Genomic DNA, 22795 nt, shown 5'->3' with positions numbered 1-22795 from the left:
TTCTTGTCCAGGCTGGAGTGCAGTGGCGCAATCTTGGCTCACTGCAAATCCGCTTCCCAAGTGCAAGTGATTCTCCTGCCTCAGCCTCCAGAGTAGCTGGGATTACAGGCGCACACCACCATGCCCAGCTAATTTTTTGTATTTTTAGTAGAGACGGGATTTCACTATGTTGATCAGGCTAGTCTTGATCTCCTGACCTCAAGTGATCTGCCTGCCTGGGCCTCCCAAGGTGCTGTGATGCTGGAATTACCGGCGTGAGCCACCGCACCCAGCCGATTTCGCTGTTTAAAAATGACCAGGAAGCCAAGTGCTTCTGAAGTGCCATTTAGCATTCCTGAATGCGGGAGGCTGTGATGTCCCTTATGGAGAAAACCCCTGTGATGGGCATGCTTTGTTCAGGAATGACTTGTAGTGCAGCTGGCCGTGAGTTCAGTGTCAATGACACAGTATATGGGAAAGGCGTCTTTAAACAGAAACACGTACAAACAAGGTTATGTAATGACTGGTTGACAAAAATGTGACCAGAGGGTTGAAGGAACCTAACTATATTTCCTCCAGTAGCCGTGACTAACAATGTTCACTAGTCGAGAGTTTGCGGCGGCTTTATAGAACAGAACTCTCGAGAATAACAAGAATCAACTGTGTTGCCGTTGTTGTTGTTATAATTTATTTTTTGAGATGGAGTGTTGCTCTGCTCTGTCAACCAGGCTGGAGTGCAGTGGCGCAATCTCTGCTCACTGCAACCTCCACCTCCCAGGTTCAAGCAATTCTCCTGCCTCAGCCCCCCCGAGTAGCTGGGATTATAAGTGACCACGATCATGCCTGGCTAATTTTTGTATTTTTAGTAGTGACGGGGTTTCTCCATGTTGGCCAGGCTAGTCTCAAACTCCTCATTTCAAGTGATCCTTCCCACTTCACCTCCCGAAGTGCTGGGATTACAGGTGTGAGTCACCGCGAGCAGCCTGTTGTAATGTTTAATCCATAGCATACCCTTCCTGGGAGGATCATTATGTCCATTTAACAGAGAAAAGGAAACTGAGGTTCCATGCTAGAGCATCAGGCAACCAGAAGTCAAGCCCAGGGTTCTATACTCCAAGATCAGCATTCAGAGGTGCCTTCTCTGTATCTCCCTATTCTCCGTCCACAGGCCTCAGATACCAGGGGCCACCAGGAGCTTGCCACACCCAGAAAAGCCCTCAAAGGCTCACAGCGTCACCTCCCATGAGTCTCTCCAATGCCAACTCCTCCATGGTTGGTCACCTTACCCCCCCCTCCAACCTTTGCCCTGCTGATTGGAAGCATTCCCTCGGTCTCATATGCTATGTTCATTTGTTTGTACCTGTCCCCTCTGGAATGCAACTTCTCTGCTCATTCCACCTTTGCTTATTAATTGAGCATCAAGTGTGTGTCAGGCAGTGTCCTAGGCCAAGCTCCAGGCAGGCGGGGATGTGATTTTGTTCCCTGTCTCATTGCTAGTGGCTACATCAGAATGCAGGATGCAGTAGGGGTGTGATCAATGGTTGAATGCATCGCGTAGCCAGTGTGTAACAGCCCCGACTGTGGACCCAGCACTGTAATGTATTAGGTCAGGTCATTCTGATGCAGTCTGTGAGGTGGGTGCTGTGATGACCCATTGCCAAGCAGTGACTTGCCTGAGGTCATGCTGGTATAAACCCCACAATAAGGGTTCAAAGCAAAGAAGGGGGCCAGGCGCACTGGCTCATGCCTGTAATCCCAGCACTTGGGAGGCCAAGGCAGGTGGATAATTTGAGGCTGGGCGTTCGAGACCAGCCTGGCCAACATGGCAAAACCCGGTCTCTGCTAAAAATACAAAAATTAGGCCAGGTGCAGTGGCTCATGCTTGTAATCCCAGCACTTTGGGAGACCAAGGTGGGCAGATCACGAGGTCAGGAGTTTGAGACCACCCTGGCCAACATGGTAAAACCCGGTCTCTACTACAAATACAAAAATTAGCCGGGTGTGGTGGTGCGTGCCTGTAATCCCAGCTGCTTGGGAGGCTGAGGCAGGAGAATCACTTGAACCCGGGAGGCGGAGGTTGCAGTGAGCCAAGATTGCCCCATTGCACTCCAGCCTGGGCAACAAAAGTGCAACTCTATTTCAAAAAAGAAAGAAAAGTGTCAGCAGGGTCCTGCTTCCTCTGGAGGTTCTAGGGAAGGATGCCTAGGAAGGATGTTCTAGGTCCTTGCCTCTTCTAGCGTCTGGTGTCCTTGGTGCTCCTTCAGTTGCAGCTGCATCACTCCCATCTCTGCTTCTATAAAAATACAAAATTGAGGGGCCGGGAGAGAACAGTCCATCATCACATGACTGTTCTCTCTGTGTCTCTGCGCCCTCCTCTCCTCTTATAAGGACACCAGTCATTGATTTAGGGCTCAGCTGCATTCAGGTCTCTGCTCCCGTTGTACCTCCTGGGATAAGCCTCGCTCAGTTGCTGTCATTGTATAGCTATTTGTTTGGAGCTGTGCAAGGGCAGAGGCCTGTTTTGTTCACTGCTGGATCCCTGACCCGTAACGGATGCTCACCTTTTGTTGAATGAGCGACAACCCTTGGAAAACTGCAGTAGGGGGAAAGCTGTCTAAAAGACACAACCTCCACACTGCAATTCTAGCCTCCTAAGCGGAGCTCCAGGCTGCTACTTGCTAGGGGCCTTGGGCAAATTGCTGAGCCTCTCTGTGCCTCAGTTTCCCTGCCGGTAAGGTGGAGATCACCGTAGTTCCCCACCTTCAGTGCTCGTGGTGAGGGTGAAATGTGCTAATGAGGGGTCCTTGTTATCTCGTGCCCAGGGGGCTCTGCCCTTTGATGACGACAACCTCCGCCAGCTGCTGGAGAAGGTGAAACGGGGCGTCTTCCACATGCCCCACTTCATTCCTCCAGACTGCCAGAGCCTCCTGAGGGGCATGATCGAAGTGGAACCCGAAAAAAGGCTCAGTGTGAGTTGGGGGGACCGGCGGAGGGGAGAACAGTAGGCGATGAAGACAGAAGCCCCACAAAAGTCATGGGGATGGGTTTTCAGAACCTACCCGTCAGTCCTAGGGGTGACTGGGGTCTCCAGCTGAGCCGCAACCCAAGGTCCAACAAAGCTGCCGCTCCAAACTGGGGAGGGGTCCACGCAAGAATGAAGCGGGCGCCCCAGCGGGAGGGCGCATGCGTATGGAAACTAACAGGATGCCACTGCGCATGCGGCAAAGGACTGCGGCGGGTCCTGGGTGCGGAGGGCGATGCACTCAGTCGCCACTAGAGGGCGACGTGATAGGTCATCCTGCCGCTGGTGGGGTGGGCGGAGAGATGATCAGGGACCCGAAAACCACCAACTTTCATTGCGCGCCTGCATATGCATACGACCTCACTTCTGCTTCTCTACGACTCACCACCCTCACAGCTGGAGCAAATTCAGAAACATCCTTGGTACCTGTGAGTATGGGGTAACTGGAATCTTGGGTCCCTGGCGGAAGCAGGGGTGGGGACCAGAGCAGTAGAGGCAGCTGGGGGAGTGGGATGCCAGGGTTCCTGAGTGGCAAGGGGCTAGGGACTCGGACTTATGGGTCCTGGGGGAAGAGTACATAGCTGGAGAAGGAGTCTAGGGGTCAGAGAGAGGAGGGGCTAAGTTAGGAGTCCAGATCTCCCGAAAGAAGGGGCTGGGGGCCAGACTTCTGGGTCTGAAGAAGGAGGGGCTGGGGGCCTGGATCCCTGGGTCTGAGTGAGGAGGGGCTGAGGGTCTGGACTTTTTGAGATGGGAGGCAGTGTCTGGGGGTCTGGATTCCTGGGTATGAGAGAGAAGGGCTGGGGCCTGGACTCGGATTTCTAAGCCTGAAGGCTGTTGTCCAGGACCCTTGAGTCTAAGATAAAGAATGCTGAATCTTGGAAGCCTGGTTCCCAGTGATGTTTCTCCACTTCCCCAGAGGCGGCAAACACGAGCCAGACCCGTGCCTGGAGCCAGCTCCAGGCCGCCGGGTAGCCATGCGGAGCCTGCCATCCAATGGAGAGCTGGACCCCGACGTCCTAGAGAGCATGGCGTCACTGGGCTGCTTCAGGGACCGCGAGAGGCTGCATCGCGAGCTGCGCAGTGAGGAGTAAGACCCCAAGACCCCTGCACCCATGTACCCACGTGGGGCGAGCTGCGCCGGCTCCCTGCACGCACGCAGAGCTCTGGGCGTGGCACCTTGGCCTCTCCATGGGGCGTGGTTTGAAGCTCCCGCCTGGAAGTGATGGAACCCGCGGGGAAAACGGCCCAGAAACGCGCAACACGGCTGAGATGTACCCTAAAGCAGGAAACTGACCATACTGATACCTAGAAAAGTGGAATCATAAGCTGAAATACTGGGAACGGAGGAGACCTCCTCTGGGCACTGATTTCTGACCTCAGCCCTCTTTTACCTCCTTCTACCTTTCCCACCCTCTGTCTTAGGGAGAACCAAGAAAAGATGATATATTACCTGCTTTTGGATCGGAAGGAGCGGTATCCCAGCTGTGAAGACCAGGACCTGCCTCCCCGGAATGATGTTGGTGAGAAGAAAGCAGGGCTGGGGGTCCAGTCACCTGGTATCAAGAAGGAAAGAGGCTGGGCGCCCAGACCCCAGATTCCCAAGGAAAGAAGGGGCTGCAGGCTCCAAGCCTCCAGGTTTAGAGTGCTTGACTTACTCTTTGACATTTATGGAAACCCCTCTCCACCTAGGGCTGTTTCCCCGTCTGTGCGGTTTCCAAGGCAGTTGTAAGTGTGCACAGCTGGGTGAAACCATTTCTTGATTGGGCTGAAACTGTCCTCCCTCAGACCCACCCCGAAAGCGTGTGGATTCCCCCATGCTGAGCCGTCACGGGAAGCGGCGTCCAGAGCGGAAGTCCATGGAAGTCCTGAGCATCACGGATGCCGGGGGTGGTGGCTCCCCTGTACCCACCCGACGGGCCTTGGAGATGGCCCAGCACAGCCAGAGGTGGGAGCCCCTGTCCCTCCAGGAGGATCCCCAGTCCCTGGGTCTAGGAGTTCAAGAATCTAGCCCCAGCTCTACTTCAAATGTGCTGTGCCCTTGGGACAATTCACCTCCCCTCTCTGGGCCTCATTTCCTCACCTGGAAAGACTGTAGAAGTGAGGAAACATCTGTGGTTTCTGAAATCCTCCCATCTGATTTTTTTTTTTTTTTTTAAATCTATCCTGGAAACAGATCCCGTAGCGTCAGTGGAGCCTCCACGGGTCTGTCCTCCAGCCCTCTAAGCAGCCCAAGGGTAAGGCAGGGTCCCCAGTGGGATTTAAGAAGGGGAAAGGGGTGGAGACATGGAGCAAAGATTGAGTAGCAGAAACAATTCCTATGCAATCTTGAGACTTGCTTCCTTGTCCCTGGAAGGCCAAAGACCCAAGGCCTCCAAAGTATTTTGGTCCATTGGCCATTTCTACCTCCTTAGGATTGCGTGCCTGAAGGGTTCATTTACTGATTTACAAAGGTTAGTTGAGTGCCTGCTGTGTACTAGCCTCTGCACAGGCTGGGTTTTCAGCCAAGAACATGATAGAAAGTCTTTGCCATCCTTCATTGGGGCCTGGGAAGGAGGATAATTGGACTACAATTTCCAGTGTGCACCGGGCCAGCCTCCGTGTGTGTGCGCGAGTGGGGCTCCTAGGGCCTCCTGGGAGTTGTAGTCCGCTCGCTCATCTAGGTCTCCACTTCTCTGCAGAGTCCGGTCTTTTCTTTCTCACCGGAGCCCGGGGCTGGAGATGAGGCCCGAGGTGGGGGCTCCCCGACTTCCAAAACGCAGACGCTGCCTTCTCGGGGCCCCAGGGGTGGGGGTGCCGGGGAGCAGCCCCCGCCCCCCAGCGCCCGCTCCACACCCCTGCCCGGTCCTCCAGGCTCCCCGCGCTCCTCCGGCGGGACCCCCTTGCACTCACCTCTGCACACGCCCCGGGCCAGTCCCACCGGGACCCCGGGGACAACACCACCCCCCAGCCCCGGCGGTGGCGTCGGGGGAGCCGCCTGGAGGAGTCGTCTCAACTCCATCCGAAACAGCTTCCTGGGCTCCCCTCGCTTTCACCGGCGCAAGATGCAGGGTATGGGGGCACGAACTGCTGAGTCGTAATGTGGAGAGAGGGCTAGGGACTGAAAATCTGGTCCCAGGGATGTCCCTCTGGCGTGTCTAGAGAGAGAGGAACTGGGGACCTGGATTCCCCGGTTCTAGAGAAGAGAGGGTTTGTAGCAGACGTGCCCCTGTTGGGGAGAGAGGTGGGGCCTCTAGCTCTGGAGTAGGACACTGAAAGGTACGCCCCCCGGGGCTCTGGATCACCTCCCATTGGCCTGTGGTTTGTGAGCCCCGCCCAGGGGGCATGGCTTGGCCGAGGCTGCACCCAGGCTCTGGAACCCCTGGGAGGAGGCCAGTGTAGACCTGTGTGCTGGCAACTGCGACGATGGACAGGTATTGACCACGTTCTCTGCCTCCCCCCTGCCAGTCCCTACCGCTGAGGAGATGTCCAGCTTGACGCCAGAGTCCTCCCCAGAGTAAGTCTAACAGGGGAGGAAAAAGTGGGGATGGAGAGGGTACCCTTGGCGCCTTCCTGACCCTCTCCAACCATCCCTCCCACTTAGGCTGGCAAAACGCTCCTGGTTCGGGAACTTCATCTCCCTGGACAAAGAAGAACAAATATTCCTCGTGCTAAAGGACAAACCTCTTAGCAGCATCAAAGCAGACATTGTCCATGCCTTTCTGTCGGTGAGGGGCCTGAGTCCCTGTTGATCACGGCCGCCACAAAACTGCAAGTCCCGGCAGCTTCTGGGACTAACCACTTTAGCACAGGCCTGGCTTCCTCCTGGGTCTCACGGGCTTTCGTTTTATGGCCAGAGTTGGGTAGAGGTCAGTGGGCAGGAAAGATTTATTGTGGCCAGAGGCCTGGAAGTGGTGAGATAGGATCCTGAATTGCAACTTCCCAGATAATAGTGTCTCTGAGGATGGGTGAGTTCCCATTCCCCTACTGCGAGGTTTTAAATTAGCAGAAAAAACTTCCCAGGCAATTTTAAGGCTGCCCCATTGCTGGTCTGTGGTTTTTTGCTTGGGGACCGATGGGACTTAGACTTTCTGTAACAGATATGGCTATGAGTAGCATTTGTAAAAGGAGGAAGCAGTGTTTCACGTGGTCTTGGAGGCTGAGGCTGTCACCCAGACATCAGAGCCACGTTTCGATTTAGTTGTCTGACCATTTCTCCATTAATCGCTGATAGGACAGAGAAAGCTACAAGTCCTTGCAGGCAAAGGGGTCTCCCAATGTGTTTTCTGCCCGTCTTTCCCTCCAGTGGCTCACGGGACTTGTAGTTCCTCAGCCAGAGCTGTTTGTGGGGCTGGGTATCCATTCCCAGGGCTCACCTCTTCCTGTGTTCTCACCTCGCTCAGATCCCCAGCCTGAGTCACAGTGTGCTGTCACAGACCAGCTTCAGGGCCGAGTACAAGGCCAGTGGCGGCCCCTCCGTCTTCCAGAAGCCTGTCCGCTTCCAGGTGGACATCAGCTCCTCCGAGGGGCCAGAGCCCTCCCCGAGACGGGACGGCAGTGGAGGTGGCGGCATCTACTCCGTCACCTTCACTCTTATCTCCGGTGAGTCTCTTGGCTAGACTGCCCTCCGCCCAGTGCTGGGACTGTTTACGACAGCTGAGATAGCGTAGGGGCCCAGGAGGGCAGCAGCAGGAGGAGGAAATGGTGTTCAGCTGCTGCTGACTCCCTGCGATCCTCCTCCCCACACAGAACCCCCACAACCCATCCTCTATTTCCCCATTCTCTCTTCAGTATTTCCCCAGGCATTTACGGTGAAAATAATGAATGCATTATCTCCTTGAAGCTTCCAAGCAGCTTCTGAGGTGTTACTAATCACCCATTTTACAGAGGAGAAAACTGAGTCCTAGGGAGGTCAGCGGACTTGGCCAGAGTCACAGAATACACTGTGGCTGAGGGCAGCACCACCCAGGCCTCTCAACCTCAGAGGAGAGAACCCAACTCTTCCTATTACTTTAAGATGGTAGATCCAAAGGGCAAAGACACAGCACTGCTGTCTAATCAGTCTGCCCAGAGTAGACATCGCCAATTGATGGCAGTGCTTGTTCCTGCTAGCAGCCTCAGGAACTTTAACTCCAGGCAGCCATGACTAATTGAGACTTGGCACAAGAAAGGAAAACCACCGAAATGCCTTACTGCCAATTCTACTTTCTGCTTAGTTCCTCAGTCCTGATAGTGAGAATTTGAATAAGGAGGGACAGCTCAGATCTCTCTGTCATCAATATTAACATGTCACAGGTGGTAGAGGGGCTTGCCCCAAGGATTTCTAAACCAGGCAGCTATGGAACTTTGAGTGTTCCACCTCCAAAACCAATTATGACTCTTATTTTTCTGTTCCCCTTAAAGTCTAATATACAGGCTGGGCACGGTGGCTCACGCATGTAATCCTAGCACTTTGGGAGGCAGAGGCCAGTGGATCACCTGAGGTCAGGAGTTCGAGACTAGCCTGGCCACATGGCAAAACTGGAAAACAAAGTTTTCCTCTGTTGCCCAGGCTAGAGTGCAGTGGCACAATCTGGGCTCACTGCAACCTCCTCCTCCTGGGTTCAAGAGATTCTTCTGTCTCAGCTTCCTCAGTAGCTGGGATCACAGGCATGCGCCACCATGCCCAGCTAATTTTTGTATTTTTAGTAGAAACAGGGTTTTGCCATGTTGGCCAGGCTGGTCTCGAACTCCTAACTTCAAGTGATCTGCCTGCCTTGGCCTCCCAAAGTGCTGAGATTACAGGCTGGAGCCATCGTGCTCGGCACCAACTTTCTTACATTTCTGGTCCTTCATGGGGTCAAATAGAAACTAACAGCAGGCAATAGTATCTATTTAATTAGAAATCAACACCTGTGGCCGGGCGCGGCGGCTCACGCCTGTCATCCCAGCACTGGGAGGCCGAGGCGGGTGGATCACGAGGTCAAGAGATCGAGACCATCCTGGTCAACAAGGTGAAACCCCGTCTCTACTAAAATACAAAAAATTAGCTGGGCATGGTGGCGCGTGCCTGTAATCCCAGCTACTCAGGAGGCTGAGGCAGGAGAATTGCCTGAACCCAGGAGGCGGAGGTTGCGGTGAGCCGAGATCGCGCCATTGCACTCCAGCCTGGGTAGCATGAGTGAAACTCTGTCTCAAAAACTCCAAAAAACAAAAGACAGTAAGAAAGCAACACCTGTTATTTGAAGTTGAATGTATGTGAGTCTGACCGTGTTTTTTTAAATAGCAGCACAGACCCATTTGCAAACCGTGGATTCACGTGGCCACGGTGGATCAGGGGAGGTGGAGACGTGGAGGAGGAGAGCTGTTTGCTGGGTGGAGGGACTGGGTTCTGCGGGCTGGGAGGGCTTCCCGTTCCTGGACCCCCAGTCAGTGTTTTTCTGCCTACCTGTCCCTCCAGGTCCCAGCCGTCGGTTCAAGCGAGTGGTTGAGACCATCCAGGCACAGCTACTGAGCACTCATGACCAGCCCTCCGTGCAGGCCCTGGCAGGTGGGTGGTGGGGGCCGTGGGTGGCGGGGAGAGGTCCAGCGTGAGCAGGTGCTCTGGGGGTTGGTTTGCAGAGGAGGCCCAGCTGATGGGCTCTTTCACCATTGTGTTAGCTGAGATCTCATCAGCAGAGTTGTGAGCAGGTTCCCCGAGAGGCTGGGGGCTGAGGAGGGTCTCCCTAGCAACCCGAGGACTGGCTTCCAGGGGTCCCTAAGAGGATGACAGGCTCTGTGTTGGGCGTCATGGAACATTCTGCCGGCAGAGCTTCCGGACCTCTGTCCAGGAGGAGGGTGACCCACTGTCCTGGTTTGTTTGGGACAGAAGGGTGTTTCTGGGAGGCAGGGCTTTGAGTCTAAACCCAGGACAAATGGGTCACCCTTTTCACAGGTCTCAAACTTCACCTCACCCTGGGGCTAGGGCCTAATGGTCCGTACCAATCAGAGTTCTGAGCTGAGTTCATGGGAATGTGCAAGATCTTGCTGTGGGGAATCAGGCCGCGGGCTCACCAGTCCTGGTCATCAAAGAGTCGAATTCTCTAGCCATCAGGGAACAGCAGAGGCCAGGCCTCCGTGGGGTTTGCTGCAAAGATCTCTTAGTTCATTCAGGCTGCTGTAAGAAAATACCATACACTGGGTAACTTACAAACGACAGAAATTTATTGCTGACAATTCTGGAGGCCGGGAAGTCCAGCCGCCGGCAGGTTTGGTATCAGATGAGAGCTGCTTTCTGGGTCACACACAGCACGTTTGTGCTGTGTCTTCACACGGCAGAAGGGGCAAGGGAACTCTCCGGGGCATCTTTCCTAAGGACTCTAATCCCATTCATGAAGGCCCCACCCTCATGACCTAATCACCTCCCAAAGACCTGACTTCCTGATGCCATCACCTCGGGGTTGGGTTTCAGCACGTGAATTTGGGAGGATGCAGCATTCAGTCCACACCATAAGGTATGCCTGCCCGAGCAACTAGAGGTAGCCAGAATTCTGGAGGGAAGAGAGCGCCTGCCCTGGAAATCAGCCCTCATTCCTGAGACATGGCAGTCCCTCCCCTAGGAACCAGGTCCCAGGGGACGCAGTGAACCAAGGTACCGGACTCTATTGCAGGGCACGTGGACAGCCATCTGCTCTGGGGGAGTCAGGCAGCATCCTCACAGGACCCAGGCCCCTTTCCAGACCCCTGGGTTGAAAGGAAACAGCGCCCAGTGTTGGGCAGGAACCAGGGCAGCCTTGGCCTTGTCACCAGAAACCCTGAGTCCCAGGGTCAGGTCTTTGCTCTGGAGCCGTGGTTCTCAACGAGGGGAGCTGGTTTCGCCCGTGTTTGTTTCCCATGGCCGCCATCCACAAATGACACAGCCTTGGTGGCTGAAACAACACAAGTGACTTTCCTTTTTTTTTGAGTTGGAGTCTCGCACTGTCACTCAGGTTGCTGCAACCTCCGCCTCCTGGGTTCAAGCGATTCTCCTGCCTCAGCCTCTCGAGTGGCTGGGATTACAGGTGCCTGCCACCACACTCAGCTAATTTATTATGTTTTTAGTTGAGACGGGATTTCGCTATGTTGGCCAGACTGGTCTTGAACTCCTGACCTCGTGATCTGCTTTCCTCAGCCTCCCAAAGTGCTGGGATTACAGGTGTGAGCAACCTCACCCAGCTATTTTTTTTAGATGAAGTCTTGCGCTGTCACCCAGGCTGGAGTGCAGTGGCGCAATCTTGGTTCAAGATTCTCTTGAACACCTCCTGGGTTCAAGCAATTCTCCTGCCTCAGCCTCCCGAGTAGCTGGGATAGGCGTCCGACACCATGCCCAGCTAGTAGAGACGGGGTTTCACTATGTTGGCCAGGCTGATCTTGAACTCCTGACCTTGTGAACCTCCCTCCTTGGCCTCCCCAAGTGCTGAGATCACAGGCGTGACCCACCGCGCCCAACCGCAAGTGACTATTATGCAGTCCTGGAGGTCAGAAGTCCCCCAGTCTCCCTGGGCTAACATCGGGGTGCCTGGAGGGCTGCATTCCTGCCCAGAGGCTCCTCAGACAGTCTGTTTCCCTGCGTTTCCCGGTTCCTAGACACTGCCGCATGCCTTTGGTTAGGGTCCTTCCTCCATCTTCAAAGCCAGTGACGCTATATATCCCTCTGACCAACCTTAGCTGGGAAAAGGTGACTCAGTGGGACCCACACAGATGCTCCAAGATAATCTCCCACCTCAAAGTTTTTAACCTTCCCCACAGCACAGGGTGGCTTCTGCCCTGTCAGGGACATCGTCACGAGTTCTCAGCATCTGCATGTGGACATCCTTGGAGGGGCCGTCGCTCAACCCAGCACAGCCCCTGGGAGACACTTAGCAGCGTCTGGAGACATTTTTGCTCGTTTCAACTGGGGAGAGCAGGGGGATGCCAGTGGCGTCTTGTGGATAGAAGCCAGGGATGCTGCCAACATCCCACAATTCACACAACAGCCCCCCACGACAGCTGGGTCCCGAATGGCAGTCATGCTGAGGTGGAGAAACAGGGTTTTCTGGTTGCTAGGGGCAACCGGAAAGCAAATTAGATCCCCTGGATCCCGTTGCCAAGGAAAGCTGGACTTAACAACCAGGGGTCCCAAAAGGGGCACACCCTCAAAGATGTAGGGCTAACAGGCATCCCGGGGGCTCAGCCACCTGTCTCATAAAGGAGAATGGAGTGGGGGGCCAGGCCTCCGAGTCATATTGGTTGCTATGACAAGCCCCCAGTTTCTCTTTTTGTTTGAGATGGAGTCTCCCTGTATCACCCAGGCTGTAGTGTAATAGCACAATCTTAGCTCACTGCAACCTCCGCCTCCCAGGTTCAAGCAATTCTCCTGCCTCAGCCTCCCAAGTAGCTGGGATTACAGGCACCCACCATCATGCCCGGCTAATTTTTGTATTTTTAGTAGAGACAGGATTTCACCATGTTGGCCAGGCTGGTCTTGAACTCCTGACCTCAAGTGATCCGCCTACCTCAGCCTCCCAAAGTGCTGGGATGACAGGCATGAGACACTGCAGCCAGCCCCCTCGGTTTCTCTTTTTTTTTTTTTTTTTAATTTTTTTTTTTATTTTTTATTTTTGAAGACTCAGTGATGTCAATCAGTTTCTCTTAAGAGAGAAACGAGGTCTCTGCCAGGGAACCTCAGGTCATTCTAGGCCCCATGGAAATTGCTAGAGACCATGTGGCAACCAGTGTTTCCACCACAGTCCCCAGGAGGAGGTGGCCTCAGGCCCCACAGAAGGTTGACCTGAGTCAGACTGCCCCAGCGTGAGGGGCCTGAGGTCCCCCACCAGTAGACTCCCTTGAGCCCCGTTCCATAGAACATTTCTCCCTAATACCCAGACTAGGAAGGAGCAGCCCCTGCTCCTGGCTGTTTCTTAGCGAATAGTATCATAGCCAGAATCTGAGGCTCTCCTGAAGTTGGTCCTGGCCCAGGTCTCCTGTGAACTAACCTGGCCCCTTTTCCAAAGCCACAAGAGTTACAGGGGCCTAGGGTGCAGCCCCCACCCTAGGGAAGCCAGGCCCTGTCCCTCGGGGTACGTCCTCTGAGTAACCAAGTCTGGAGGCTTCCAGCAGGTGGTGGAGGGACTAGGCCTTATCGGAGACCTGGAGCCCTGGGGCTACTGAGACCTACTGATAAGAGACTCTGCCCCCATCCCTGGTAATGAGAACCTTAGCCCTGGGCTGTGGAAACCAGGAAAAACCTCTTCCTCCCTCGCAGATGAGAAGAATGGGGCCCAGACCCGGCCTGCCAGTGCCCCACCCCGAAGCCTGCAGCCCCCGCCTGGCCGCCCAGACCCAGAGCTGAGCAGCTCTCCCCGCCGAGGCCCCCCGAAGGACAAGAAGCTCCTGGCCACCAACGGGACCCCTCTGCCCTGACCCCAGGGGGCCAGGGAGGGAGGGGACCCCCCCACCCCCTTCCCTGCCCCCCAACTGTGAATCTGTAAATAAGGCCCAAGGAACATGTCGGGAGGGGGGTGGACGCAAAACCCGGCCTTGCCCTGCAGGGATGGGGCTCCGTGGGCCGTGCCCAAATGGGGGTGGTTCTAGGGGAATGGGGGCGGGGGAGCTGTTTCTATTTTATTTATTAATTTATTATTTTATTTATTGATCAATCTCTCTGCGGGGTGGGGTGGGGGAGGGACGGGAGCTGGTTGGGGTGGCTTAGCAGATCCGGACAGGGCCCTCTGTCCCTGTGTCGTCCCCAACCCCCTCTCCCCGGGCCCCTCCTCCCCTGGTCCTCCCCCAACGACCTTCTGTACGGATTTGCTCTCCGGAAGGAATTCTGGTTTCGCGTGATCCTGCCTGCGTCTGTGTCTCTGATTCCGCCGGCGGCAAAAAAAAAAAAAAAAAAGATAATAATAAAAAATAGCCTTGATCAGGGACAGCTGGCTGGGCTTGGCCTCTCGCTTCCTGGGTGCCCGACTGCAGGGGCAGGGCCCGAAGGCGGGGACAGGGATGCTGGCTGCGACCAGCTGTTCAGAGGCCCTCCGCGCTGGCATGCACGTCCTCCAGCACCGGGTCCGTCAGCGGCAGCCCCAGCTGGTTGGAGAGATCCCCATGGCTCATCTTTTGGGGTGCAGGGTGCTGGGATTGGCCCCATCTTTGCTGCTTCACTGGTGAGGGCGAGGCCCGGGTCAGGATGCCTGCGACAGTCGGACTGGCAGGGAGATGGGGGAGGCTGGCGGGGGACTGAGGCTGGGCCACGGCTGAACACACAGGGTGCAGCTCTGCAGGGTGGAGAAGTCCACGGCCAAAAGACCGAAGAGTGTGAACAGCAGCATGGCCACAACCCACTCGCAGGCCGCAGAGACGCCACGCAGCGAGTAGGTGTGGAGGACGAACACTGCCCCAGGGTCAAGGGCCATGCTGCTGCCGTGATGGATGCGGAGCCTGGCCTGGTCTCTGTGCCACCTCAAGCTGGGCTGAGGCCGTCTCTGGGTGTCCCATCCTCAGTTCCCACCTTCCTGCATACCTCCTCACCAATGCTAGCCTTGGTCCCCGGTGCTCTCCAGCCCCGTCTCCAGCTCAGGGTGCCTGACTATTGCATTCCCGATATCCCAAACGTTTTCATCCCCCTTCTCTGACCCAGGGAAAGCCCTGGTTGCCTCCCTACTTGTCCAGGAGACCCAGCTGTCATCACTCCTGCCTGCAAACACGCAGGGTGTCCTAAACACGCCTCCCTCCTGCTGCCAGCCTCGGACTGTGTTTTGCACCTTTCTCCTGAGCATCCTCCCAACTGCCCATGGCCCGCAGGCCCCTCCTGCTCACCCCCAAACAGTCTAACCTCTTCCCTCTAAAATCTGTTTCTCCTTCTGTGTGTCGCCTCCTCCGTGACAACCCCATCCACTCGTGCCCCAGCAGACACTCCCCCCAGCCCTACCGGTCACCCCAAATCTTGTCCCATCTGCCTTCCCCGCCTCTCTTCAGCCCTCTCCTCACGTCTTGCGCCTTTCTCTCCTGGTCTGCCCGGTCCCTTCTCTGGTTCTCTCACCTCCCACCAGCTCCTTAACACCTTTTTCTGCTCTGCCAGCCTATGCAGACTCCAGGCTCCAGCCTAGTAAAGACACCTCTTGTTTTCTGGAACCTTTCTCACTGGAGCTGTTCACCTCCTCACCTCTCCTGGACCATTTATTCCATTCATTCAAGGATTTCTGGCCAGGTGCAGTGGCTCACGCCTGTAATCCCAGCACTTTGGGAGGCCGAGGCGGGTGGATCACCTGAGGTCAGGAGTTTGAGACCAGCCTGGCGAATATTGTGAAACCCGTCTCTACTAAAATTATAAAAATTAGCTGGGTGTGGTAGTGCATGCCTGTAATTCTAGCCACTCGGGAGGCAGAGATAGAAGAATTGCTTGAACCTGGGAAGCAGAGGTTGCAGCAAGCTGAGATAGTACCACTGCACTCCAGGTTGGGCGACAGAGTGAGACTTCATCTCAAAAAAAAAAAAAAAGGATTTCTAAGGGGGCTGAAAGTGGTGGCTAACACCTACAATCCCAGCATGTGGGGAGGCTACGGTGGGAGAATTGTTTAAGTTCGAGACTAATCTGGGCAACAGAGTGAGACATGGTCTCTTTAAAAAAAAAAAATCAGCTTGGCACAGTGGCTTATGCCTGTAATCCCAGCACTTTGGGAGGCCAAGGTGGGTGGACCACGAGGTCAGGAGATCAAGACCTGCCGGGCCAACGTGGTGAAACCCCTCTCTACTAAAAATACAAAAATTAGCTGGATGCAGTGGCACGTGCCTGTAGTCCCCACTATTCGGGAGGCTGAGGCAGAAGAATGGCTTGAACCTGGGAGGTGGAGGTTGCAGTGAGTCTAGATTACATCACTGCACTCCAGCCTGGGCAATAGAGCGAGACTCTGTCTCAAAACAAAACAAAACAAAAAAAACCTTCATCGGTGATGGTAAAAATGTTTTTTTTCTTCTTTTTTTTTTTTTTAAATTTAATTAATTAATTAATTATTTATTTTAAGATGCGGTTTCACCATGTTGGTCAGACTGGTCTTGTACTCCCTACCTCAGGTGATCTGCCTGCCTTGGCCTCTAAAGTGCTTGGATTACAGGAGTGAGCCACCACACCTGGCTGGTAAAAATGTTTTAAAAATAAAAATAGACCAGGCACAGTGGCTCAAGCCTGTAATCCCAGCACTGTGGGAGGCCGAGGCGGGTGGATCACGAGGTCAAGAGATCGAGACCATCCTGGTCAACATGGTGAAACCCCGTCTCTACTAAAAATACAAAAAATTAGCTGGGCATGGTGGTGCGTGCCTGTAATCCCAGCTACTCAGGAGGCTGAGGCAGGAGAATTGCCTGAACCCAGGAGGCAGAGGTTGCGGTGAGCCGAGATCGCGCCATTGCACTCCAGCCTGGGTAACATTAGTGAAACTCCGTCTCAAAAAAAAAAATAAAATAAAATAAAATAAAAAAATAAATAAATCAGTGGCTCACGCCTGTAATCCCAATACTTTGGGAGGCTGAGGTGGACGGATCACCTGAGGTCGGGAGTTCAAGACCAGCCTGACCAACATGGAGAAACCCCCATCTCTACTAGAAATATGAAAAATTGGCTGGGCATGGTGGCACATGCCTGTGATCCCAGCTACTTGGGAGGCTGAGGCAGGAGAATGGCTTGAACCTGGGAGGTAGAGGTTGCAGTGAGCTGAGATCAAGCCATTGCACTCCAGACTGGGCAACAAGAGTGAAACTCTGTCTCAGGCCGGGTGCGGTGGCTCACGCCTCTAATCCAAGCACTGTGGAGGCCAAGGTGGGCGGATCACCTGAGGTCGGGAATTCAAGACCAGCCTAACCAACATGGTGAAACCCCATCTTTAAAAAAAAAAAAAAAAACTGTCTCAAAAAAAATAATCACCTGGCATGATGGTGCATGCCTGTAGTCCCAGTTACTCAGGAGGCTGAGATGAGAGGATTACTTAGGTCCTGGAATTCCAGGCTGCAGTGAGCCACGATTGTACCACTTCATTCCAGCCTGGGTGACAGAGTGACACTGTCACTTATGAAAAAGAAAAAACCCTACAAGGATTTCTAAGCTTCGCCTGTGCCAGGCAGGGGGTGGACAGTGAATGAGGCAGACACCATGCCTGGCCCTGTGGGTCTCACAGCAGCAGAGAAGTGTGAGCCTCCAAACAAATCGCTTACCCGGGTCTGACCCTGTTCCTCCCCTGCTCACAAGCTTTCTTGTTTTTTTTAGCTGGAGTCTCACTCTGTCACCAATCCTGGAGTGCAATGGCGTGATGTCAGCTCACTGCAACCTCTGCCTCCCAGGTTCAAGCAATTCTCGTGCCTCAACCTCCCGAGCAGCTAGGACTACAGGCACATGCCACCATGCCCAGCTAATTTTTGTATTTTTAGTTGAGATGGGGTTTCACCATGTTGGCCAGGCTGGTCTCAAACTCCTGACCTCAGGTTATCTGCCCGTCTCGGCCTCCCAAAGTGCCAGGATTATAGGTGTGAGCCGTGGTACCCAACCCTAAGCTTCCTATGGCTCTCTATCACCACCTGGCAGACACCCATGCCTCTAATCCTTTATTTTACAGATCTCAGCCCTGGCCCTGCCAGCAGCCTCATTCTTCCCCTAGGCCTGGTCTTTCTGGTCCATGCATGTACCTGCAGTGTGCCCTTAACCTCCCAGCCCACAAGGCTCAGGCCAAGCTCAGAATCCAGGCTCAGAATCCAGCCAGTCTCAGGCCCATCTTTGTAGACTTCCAGCCCTTACCACACTCAGTTGCTTTTATGGTTCCCTCCCCTACCTACTCCACCCAAGAGACAACTGAGTCCCACAGAACGAAGGGCCCTGCAGCCAAACTGATTGTCAGGGCTAGTTTAGAAGACCCAGGTCTGGATCTTATCACCATCATGGCCCCTGCCAAGCAGACCTGATGGTCTCATACCCCAGGTTGCTGAAGGCCAGCCTGAAGGGCCAGCCCTCTCACCTATTTTGTGACGATACACTTTGTCACTCCAAGAAATATGTCACTATCTCCATTTTGCTGAGAAAATTCCCAATAAATGGATCCACTTAATGCAACCAACACAGGGCCTTAGCTGGTTTCTCTCTATTCTCTTCTGGATGCCTGCCTGCTCTGGGCCTCTCCACAAATGAGAAAGCCCTCCCCGACAAGGCTGGGTTTGCAGCCCCTCCTCTACACTCTACCTATGAGAATTAATCACTGTGGGCCGGGTGCAGTGGCCCACACCTGTAATCCCAGCACTTTGGGAGGCCAAGGCAGGCGGATCACTTGAGGTTAAGAGATCGAGACCAGCCTGGCCAACACAGTGAAACACCATCTCTACTAAAAACATAAAAATTAGCCAGGTATGGTGGTGCGTGCCTGTAATCCCAGCTACTCAGGAGGCTGAGGCAAAGAATCGCTTGAAACCAGGAGGCAGGGGTTGCAGTGAGCCAAGGTCACATCACTGCACTCCAGCCTGGGTGACAGAGTGAGAATCCATCTCAAAAATCAACATCATCATCATTATTATGATAAAAGCAAATCCATTTTATAGATATGGAAACTGAGGCCTCAGAGAATGACTTGACCCAACTAGAAGCATGCTGTGCTGGTGGAAAGCTCCTGGGTTCTAGGGATAGCTAAGAAGTGAGTTGGAATTGAGTCAACCATTATTATTATTATTATTTTTGAGACAGGGTCTCACTCCATCACCAGGCACCAGGCTGGAGTGCAATGGCACGATCTTGGCTCACCGCAACCTCCACCTCCTGGGTTCAAGTAATTCTCCTGCCTCAGCCTCCCGAGTAGCTGGGACTACAGGCATGCAATACCAAGCCCAGCTAATTTTTGTATTTTTAGTAGAGACGGGGTTTCACCATGTTGACCAGGATGGTCTCGATCTCTTGACCTCATGATCCACCCACCTCGGCCTCCCAAAGTGCTGGGATTATAGGCATGAGCCATTGCACCTGGCCGAGTCAACCATTATATGGTATGCTAGTAAATGTTTAACAACTGGCTCTGGTTGGTGGCATTTGCCAATTACAGCAGTATAAATACTCCCATGATGGCGACTTCAAGCTACTAACATGCTATCACAGGACCTGGAGTTGGGAAGAATGCACGCAGTGCCCTTCAGAGCCTGCACAAGCCACCTGCAGCCCACCACCAGCTCCACTGCAGAACTTCATATGCGTCTCGGCCAACAGACCTTTCCTGTCTGAACCTGTTTTCACTTATAAACACCCACCATGATTCCTGGCACAGAGCGGGTGCCCTGAAGGGACTGTTATTGGTATGTCATTCTTACAGTACTTACTGGTCACTCACTGTATCCCAGGCACAGATCTAAGGACCTCAGGCACATCATCTTATCTACTCCACAGCCCTGGGGTCAGCCCTGTCATTGTCTGCATTCGTGATGAGGAAACCATTGACATCAAGAAACAACAACCAGCGGAAGTTTCCCTCAGCTAGGATGTGGAGGACAGGGGATTCCAACCTAGGTACCATGACCTCAAAGTCGGCACTCTCGACGACAAAGCCATAATCCCATGCAAAGACTGAGGTCCAGAGAAAGGAAGAGACGTCCCCAGTGACACAGAGCCAGGCAGGAAGACCAACTCCAAGGAAGAGCCACCCCCAACCCTTTCCAGCGACACAAGAAGGATACTGGCTACAATAAGGATGGTGCAGAAGCTGCAGAGGCCCAGGCGGAGTGGCCCAATCCAGGCAGCCCCGGGCTGGGGCAGGTTCTTCAGCCTCCACAGGAGGAGCTGCAGCCAGAAGTAGACGTTACCCAAGACGAAGGCAAGGAAGGCCCCTGCCAAGTGCGTAGGCCTCTGATTGCTTTCCTGGGAGGAGAAGGGAGGAGTTGAGAGGGAAACTCTGGAGGGAAGGAAAGGGGCCCCAAAGGGGTCCAGGCCCTTCACCAACGCAGTAGACAGTGATGGCAAACTTTCCATACCCAGCAATGGGCTCATTAAGTATGATGGCTACTGTCAGCTTCACAAGGGCAGGCATTTAAATGCTGTAGCCTCAATTCCTAGAACAGTAGTTACTGAGTAAATATGAGTGGGATAAATCTTACATTCTCAAGGCAGGGGACAGATATTGCCCTCAAAATTGGTCTTGCAGGCAAAAAATTCTTAAATATTACAATTGCATGTGACTCACAGATATGTAGCATACATTCTATTAAAATTTTAAAATACTTAAAATTTCAGCCTGGCGTGGTGGCCCACATCTGTAATCCCTGCTCTTCGGAAGGTGAAGCAGGCAGATCACTCTGAGCTCAGGAGTTCGAGACTCATCTGGGCAACGTGGCAAAACCTTGTCTCTACAAAAAATACAAATATTAGCCAGGCATGGTGGCTCAGGCCTGTAGTGCCAGCTACTCAGGAGGATGAGGCTGGATGATCACTTGAGCCCAGGAAGTGGAGGTTGTAGTGAGCTAAGATGGCACCCTATCTCAAAAACAAATAAAAAATAATATAAATGGCCGGGCGCGGTGGCTCAAGCCTGTAATCCCAGCACTTTGGGAGGCCGAGGCGGGTGGATCACGAGGTCAAGAGATCGAGACCATCCTGGTCAACATGGTGAAACCCCGTCTCTACTAAAAATACAAAAAATCAGCTGGGCATGGTGGCGCGTGCCTGTAATCCCAGCTACTGAGGAGGCTGAGGCAGGAGAATTGCCTGAACCCAGGGGGCGGAGGTTGCGGTGAGCCGAGATCGCGCCATTGCACTCCAGCCTGGGTAACAAGAGTGAAACTCCGTCTCAAAAATAAATAAATAAATAAATAAATAAATAGGTTAAGAAGTACTTTGGAAGGTTGAGGCAGGTGGATCATTTGAGGTCAGGAGTTCAAGACCAGCCCAGCCAACAGTAAAACCCTGTCTCTACTGAAAATACAAAAAAAAAAAAAAAGAATTAGCCAGACATGCTGGCAGGCACCTGTACTCCCAGCTACTTGGTAGGCTGAGGCAGGAGAATCATTTGGACCCAGAAGCGGAGGTTGCAGTGACTGAGATTGTGCCCCTGCACTCCAGCTTGGCTAACAGAGCAAGATTCCATCTCCTTTTGTTTGTTTTTTGTTTTTTTCTTAGGACTCCATGTCCAGATAAAATAAATAAGGTTCAGGGGCAATAAGGACTGACTTAGTTAAAGTCTTTATGGAGATAGAATGGATAGAATGAAGTCATGAGCAAAATGGAAAACCTGCTGCCAAATGGCTCACTTTTTTTTTTTTGAGACTGAGTCTTGCTCTTGTGCCCCCGGCTGGAGGGCAATGGCATAATCTCCGCTAATTGCAACCTCCACCTTCTGGGTTCAAGCGATTCTCCTGCCTCAGCCTCCCAAGTCGCTGGGATTACAGGTGCCCGCCACCACCCCCAGTTAACTTGTATTTTTAGTAGAGATGGAGTTTCACCACGTTGGCCAGGCTGGACTCGAACTCCTAACCTCAGGTGATCCACCAGCCTCAGCCTCCCAAAGTGCTGGGATTACAAGAGTGACCCACAGAGCCCAGCCAGTAATTTCAGCATTAAATGAGCTGGGGAGAGGAGCTGGCAGAAAATTATCCCAACCTCCTCGAGGTCAACGAAGTCCTGCAGAAAACAGCCTCACCCAGAGCCCCTAATTCAGAGAGGAAAAGAATCCAGGTGGTCAGCGGCCAGTCGCCAAAGAAAAATACAAGTCCCAGAAGGCTATGTGGGAACAATAGCCCCCGATACAATAAGCCTATGGCCGCAGGGCATGCTGGGAGTTGTAGTCCCAGACGCCAGCCGGGGCGGACCCTGTGCGCCTACTGGGTCATACCTGGAAATTGCCTACCACGGAGGTGCCCAGGGCACAGAGAAGACCCGTCCATAGGATTAACTGGTTAGGCCACTTTCCGACGCCCCAGTCTCGGAGCTGGTGGTAACGGACAATGCAGATCCACGCGGCTGGGAGGAGAAGGGGGAAAGAAGTAGGAGGGAACCCGTCCTAGACGCCTGGAACCCAGTGAGGGAGGCGAGGTGGGCAAGGTGAGGGAGAAGGCGGCGGACTCCTGGATTCTGGGGAAGGAGGGGTCTGGGGCATGGACCCCCGAGTTTGAGAAAGGAGGAGTCTTGGAGCTCGCTTGGCTAGGCTGCGGAGCACTGAACCGAAAAGACCCGTGCAATATTTACCCAGAGCAGCTCCCACATTGAGCACCTGGCTGAAGATGCAGCTTTGAGGGGGGAAGGATCCGCAGAAGCTGAGGAAGACAAAGGGGTCATCCCCGGTGCTCCAGGCCAGCGCCCCCCACCGCCACCCTCGGGCATAACTACCTGATGTAGGGAAAGCCTTTGCTGAGGTCCACAGTCCTGTTGGCCACTGCAATGGCAAAACTGTGGGGGAATCAGAGTGAGTGGGCGACTCTCACCAACTTTCCCTCTGTTGACCAAATAAACAAGGACTTCGGCCCGGCGCGGTGGCTCTCGCGTGTAATCCTAGCACTTTGGTAGGCCAAGGTGGGTGATTCACCTGAGGTCAGGAGTTCAAGACCAGCCTGGCCATCATGGTGAAACCCCATCTTTAAACAAACAAACAAACAAGGACTTCTAGCCCCCTCCACCCTCATAACAGGAGTCCAGGCCCCCAGTCCCCTCCTCCTTCAGACCCACAAATTTAGGCCCCCAGCCCCTCCTCCCTCAGACCCAGGAGTCCAGACCCCAGCCCCTCCTTCCTCAGACCCAGGAGTCCAGGCCCCCCAGCCCATCCTCCCTCAGACCCTGGAGTCCAGACCCCGCAGCCCCTCCTCCCTCAGACCCTGGAGTCCAGACACCCCAGTCCCTCCTCC

The 22795-nt window shown here is 53.9% G+C and overlaps 2 protein-coding genes across 8 annotated transcripts in view; one reads left to right on the top strand and one right to left on the bottom strand.

Moving 5' to 3' along the window:
- The window catches only part of BRSK1 (BR serine/threonine kinase 1), a 25225-nt gene extending 11344 nt beyond the window's left edge, over positions 1–13881 (top strand). For 3 of the 4 annotated variants that reach the window (XM_032263099.1, XM_032263098.1, XM_032263101.1), the window contains 12 exons: positions 2802–2948; positions 3398–3429; positions 3918–4088; positions 4424–4521; positions 4787–4946; positions 5175–5235; positions 5680–6049; positions 6446–6494; positions 6582–6705; positions 7381–7579; positions 9417–9506; positions 13218–13881. In XM_032263099.1, the coding sequence (XP_032118990.1) occupies positions 2802–2948; positions 3398–3429; positions 3918–4088; positions 4424–4521; positions 4787–4946; positions 5175–5235; positions 5680–6049; positions 6446–6494; positions 6582–6705; positions 7381–7579; positions 9417–9506; positions 13218–13375 (1659 nt within the window). In that variant the 3' untranslated portion in view covers positions 13376–13881. The remainder of the gene's footprint in view (positions 1–2801; positions 2949–3397; positions 3430–3917; positions 4089–4423; positions 4522–4786; positions 4947–5174; positions 5236–5679; positions 6050–6445; positions 6495–6581; positions 6706–7380; positions 7580–9416; positions 9507–13217) is intronic. The other variant, XM_032263100.1, reaches the window with a different exon arrangement.
- TMEM150B (transmembrane protein 150B) overlaps positions 13819–22795 on the bottom strand; it is a 10799-nt gene continuing 1822 nt past the window's right edge. For all 4 annotated transcript variants that reach the window (XM_032263180.1, XM_032263181.1, XM_032263178.1 and 1 more), the window contains 5 exons: positions 22284–22343; positions 22143–22210; positions 21790–21917; positions 19643–19823; positions 13819–14342 (listed from right to left, as the gene is read on the bottom strand). In XM_032263180.1, the coding sequence (XP_032119071.1) occupies positions 14134–14342; positions 19643–19823; positions 21790–21917; positions 22143–22210; positions 22284–22343 (646 nt within the window). In that variant the 3' untranslated portion in view covers positions 13819–14133. The remainder of the gene's footprint in view (positions 14343–19642; positions 19824–21789; positions 21918–22142; positions 22211–22283; positions 22344–22795) is intronic.

This window comes from Sapajus apella, unplaced genomic scaffold (assembly GCF_009761245.1).
Source record: "Sapajus apella isolate SASKATOON/1434 unplaced genomic scaffold, GSC_monkey_1.0 scaffold135, whole genome shotgun sequence".
Lineage (NCBI taxonomy): Eukaryota > Metazoa > Chordata > Mammalia > Primates > Cebidae > Sapajus > Sapajus apella.
The sequence above is the reverse complement of the archived record's forward strand: the minus strand, read 5'-3'. Positions and strand labels throughout refer to the sequence as shown.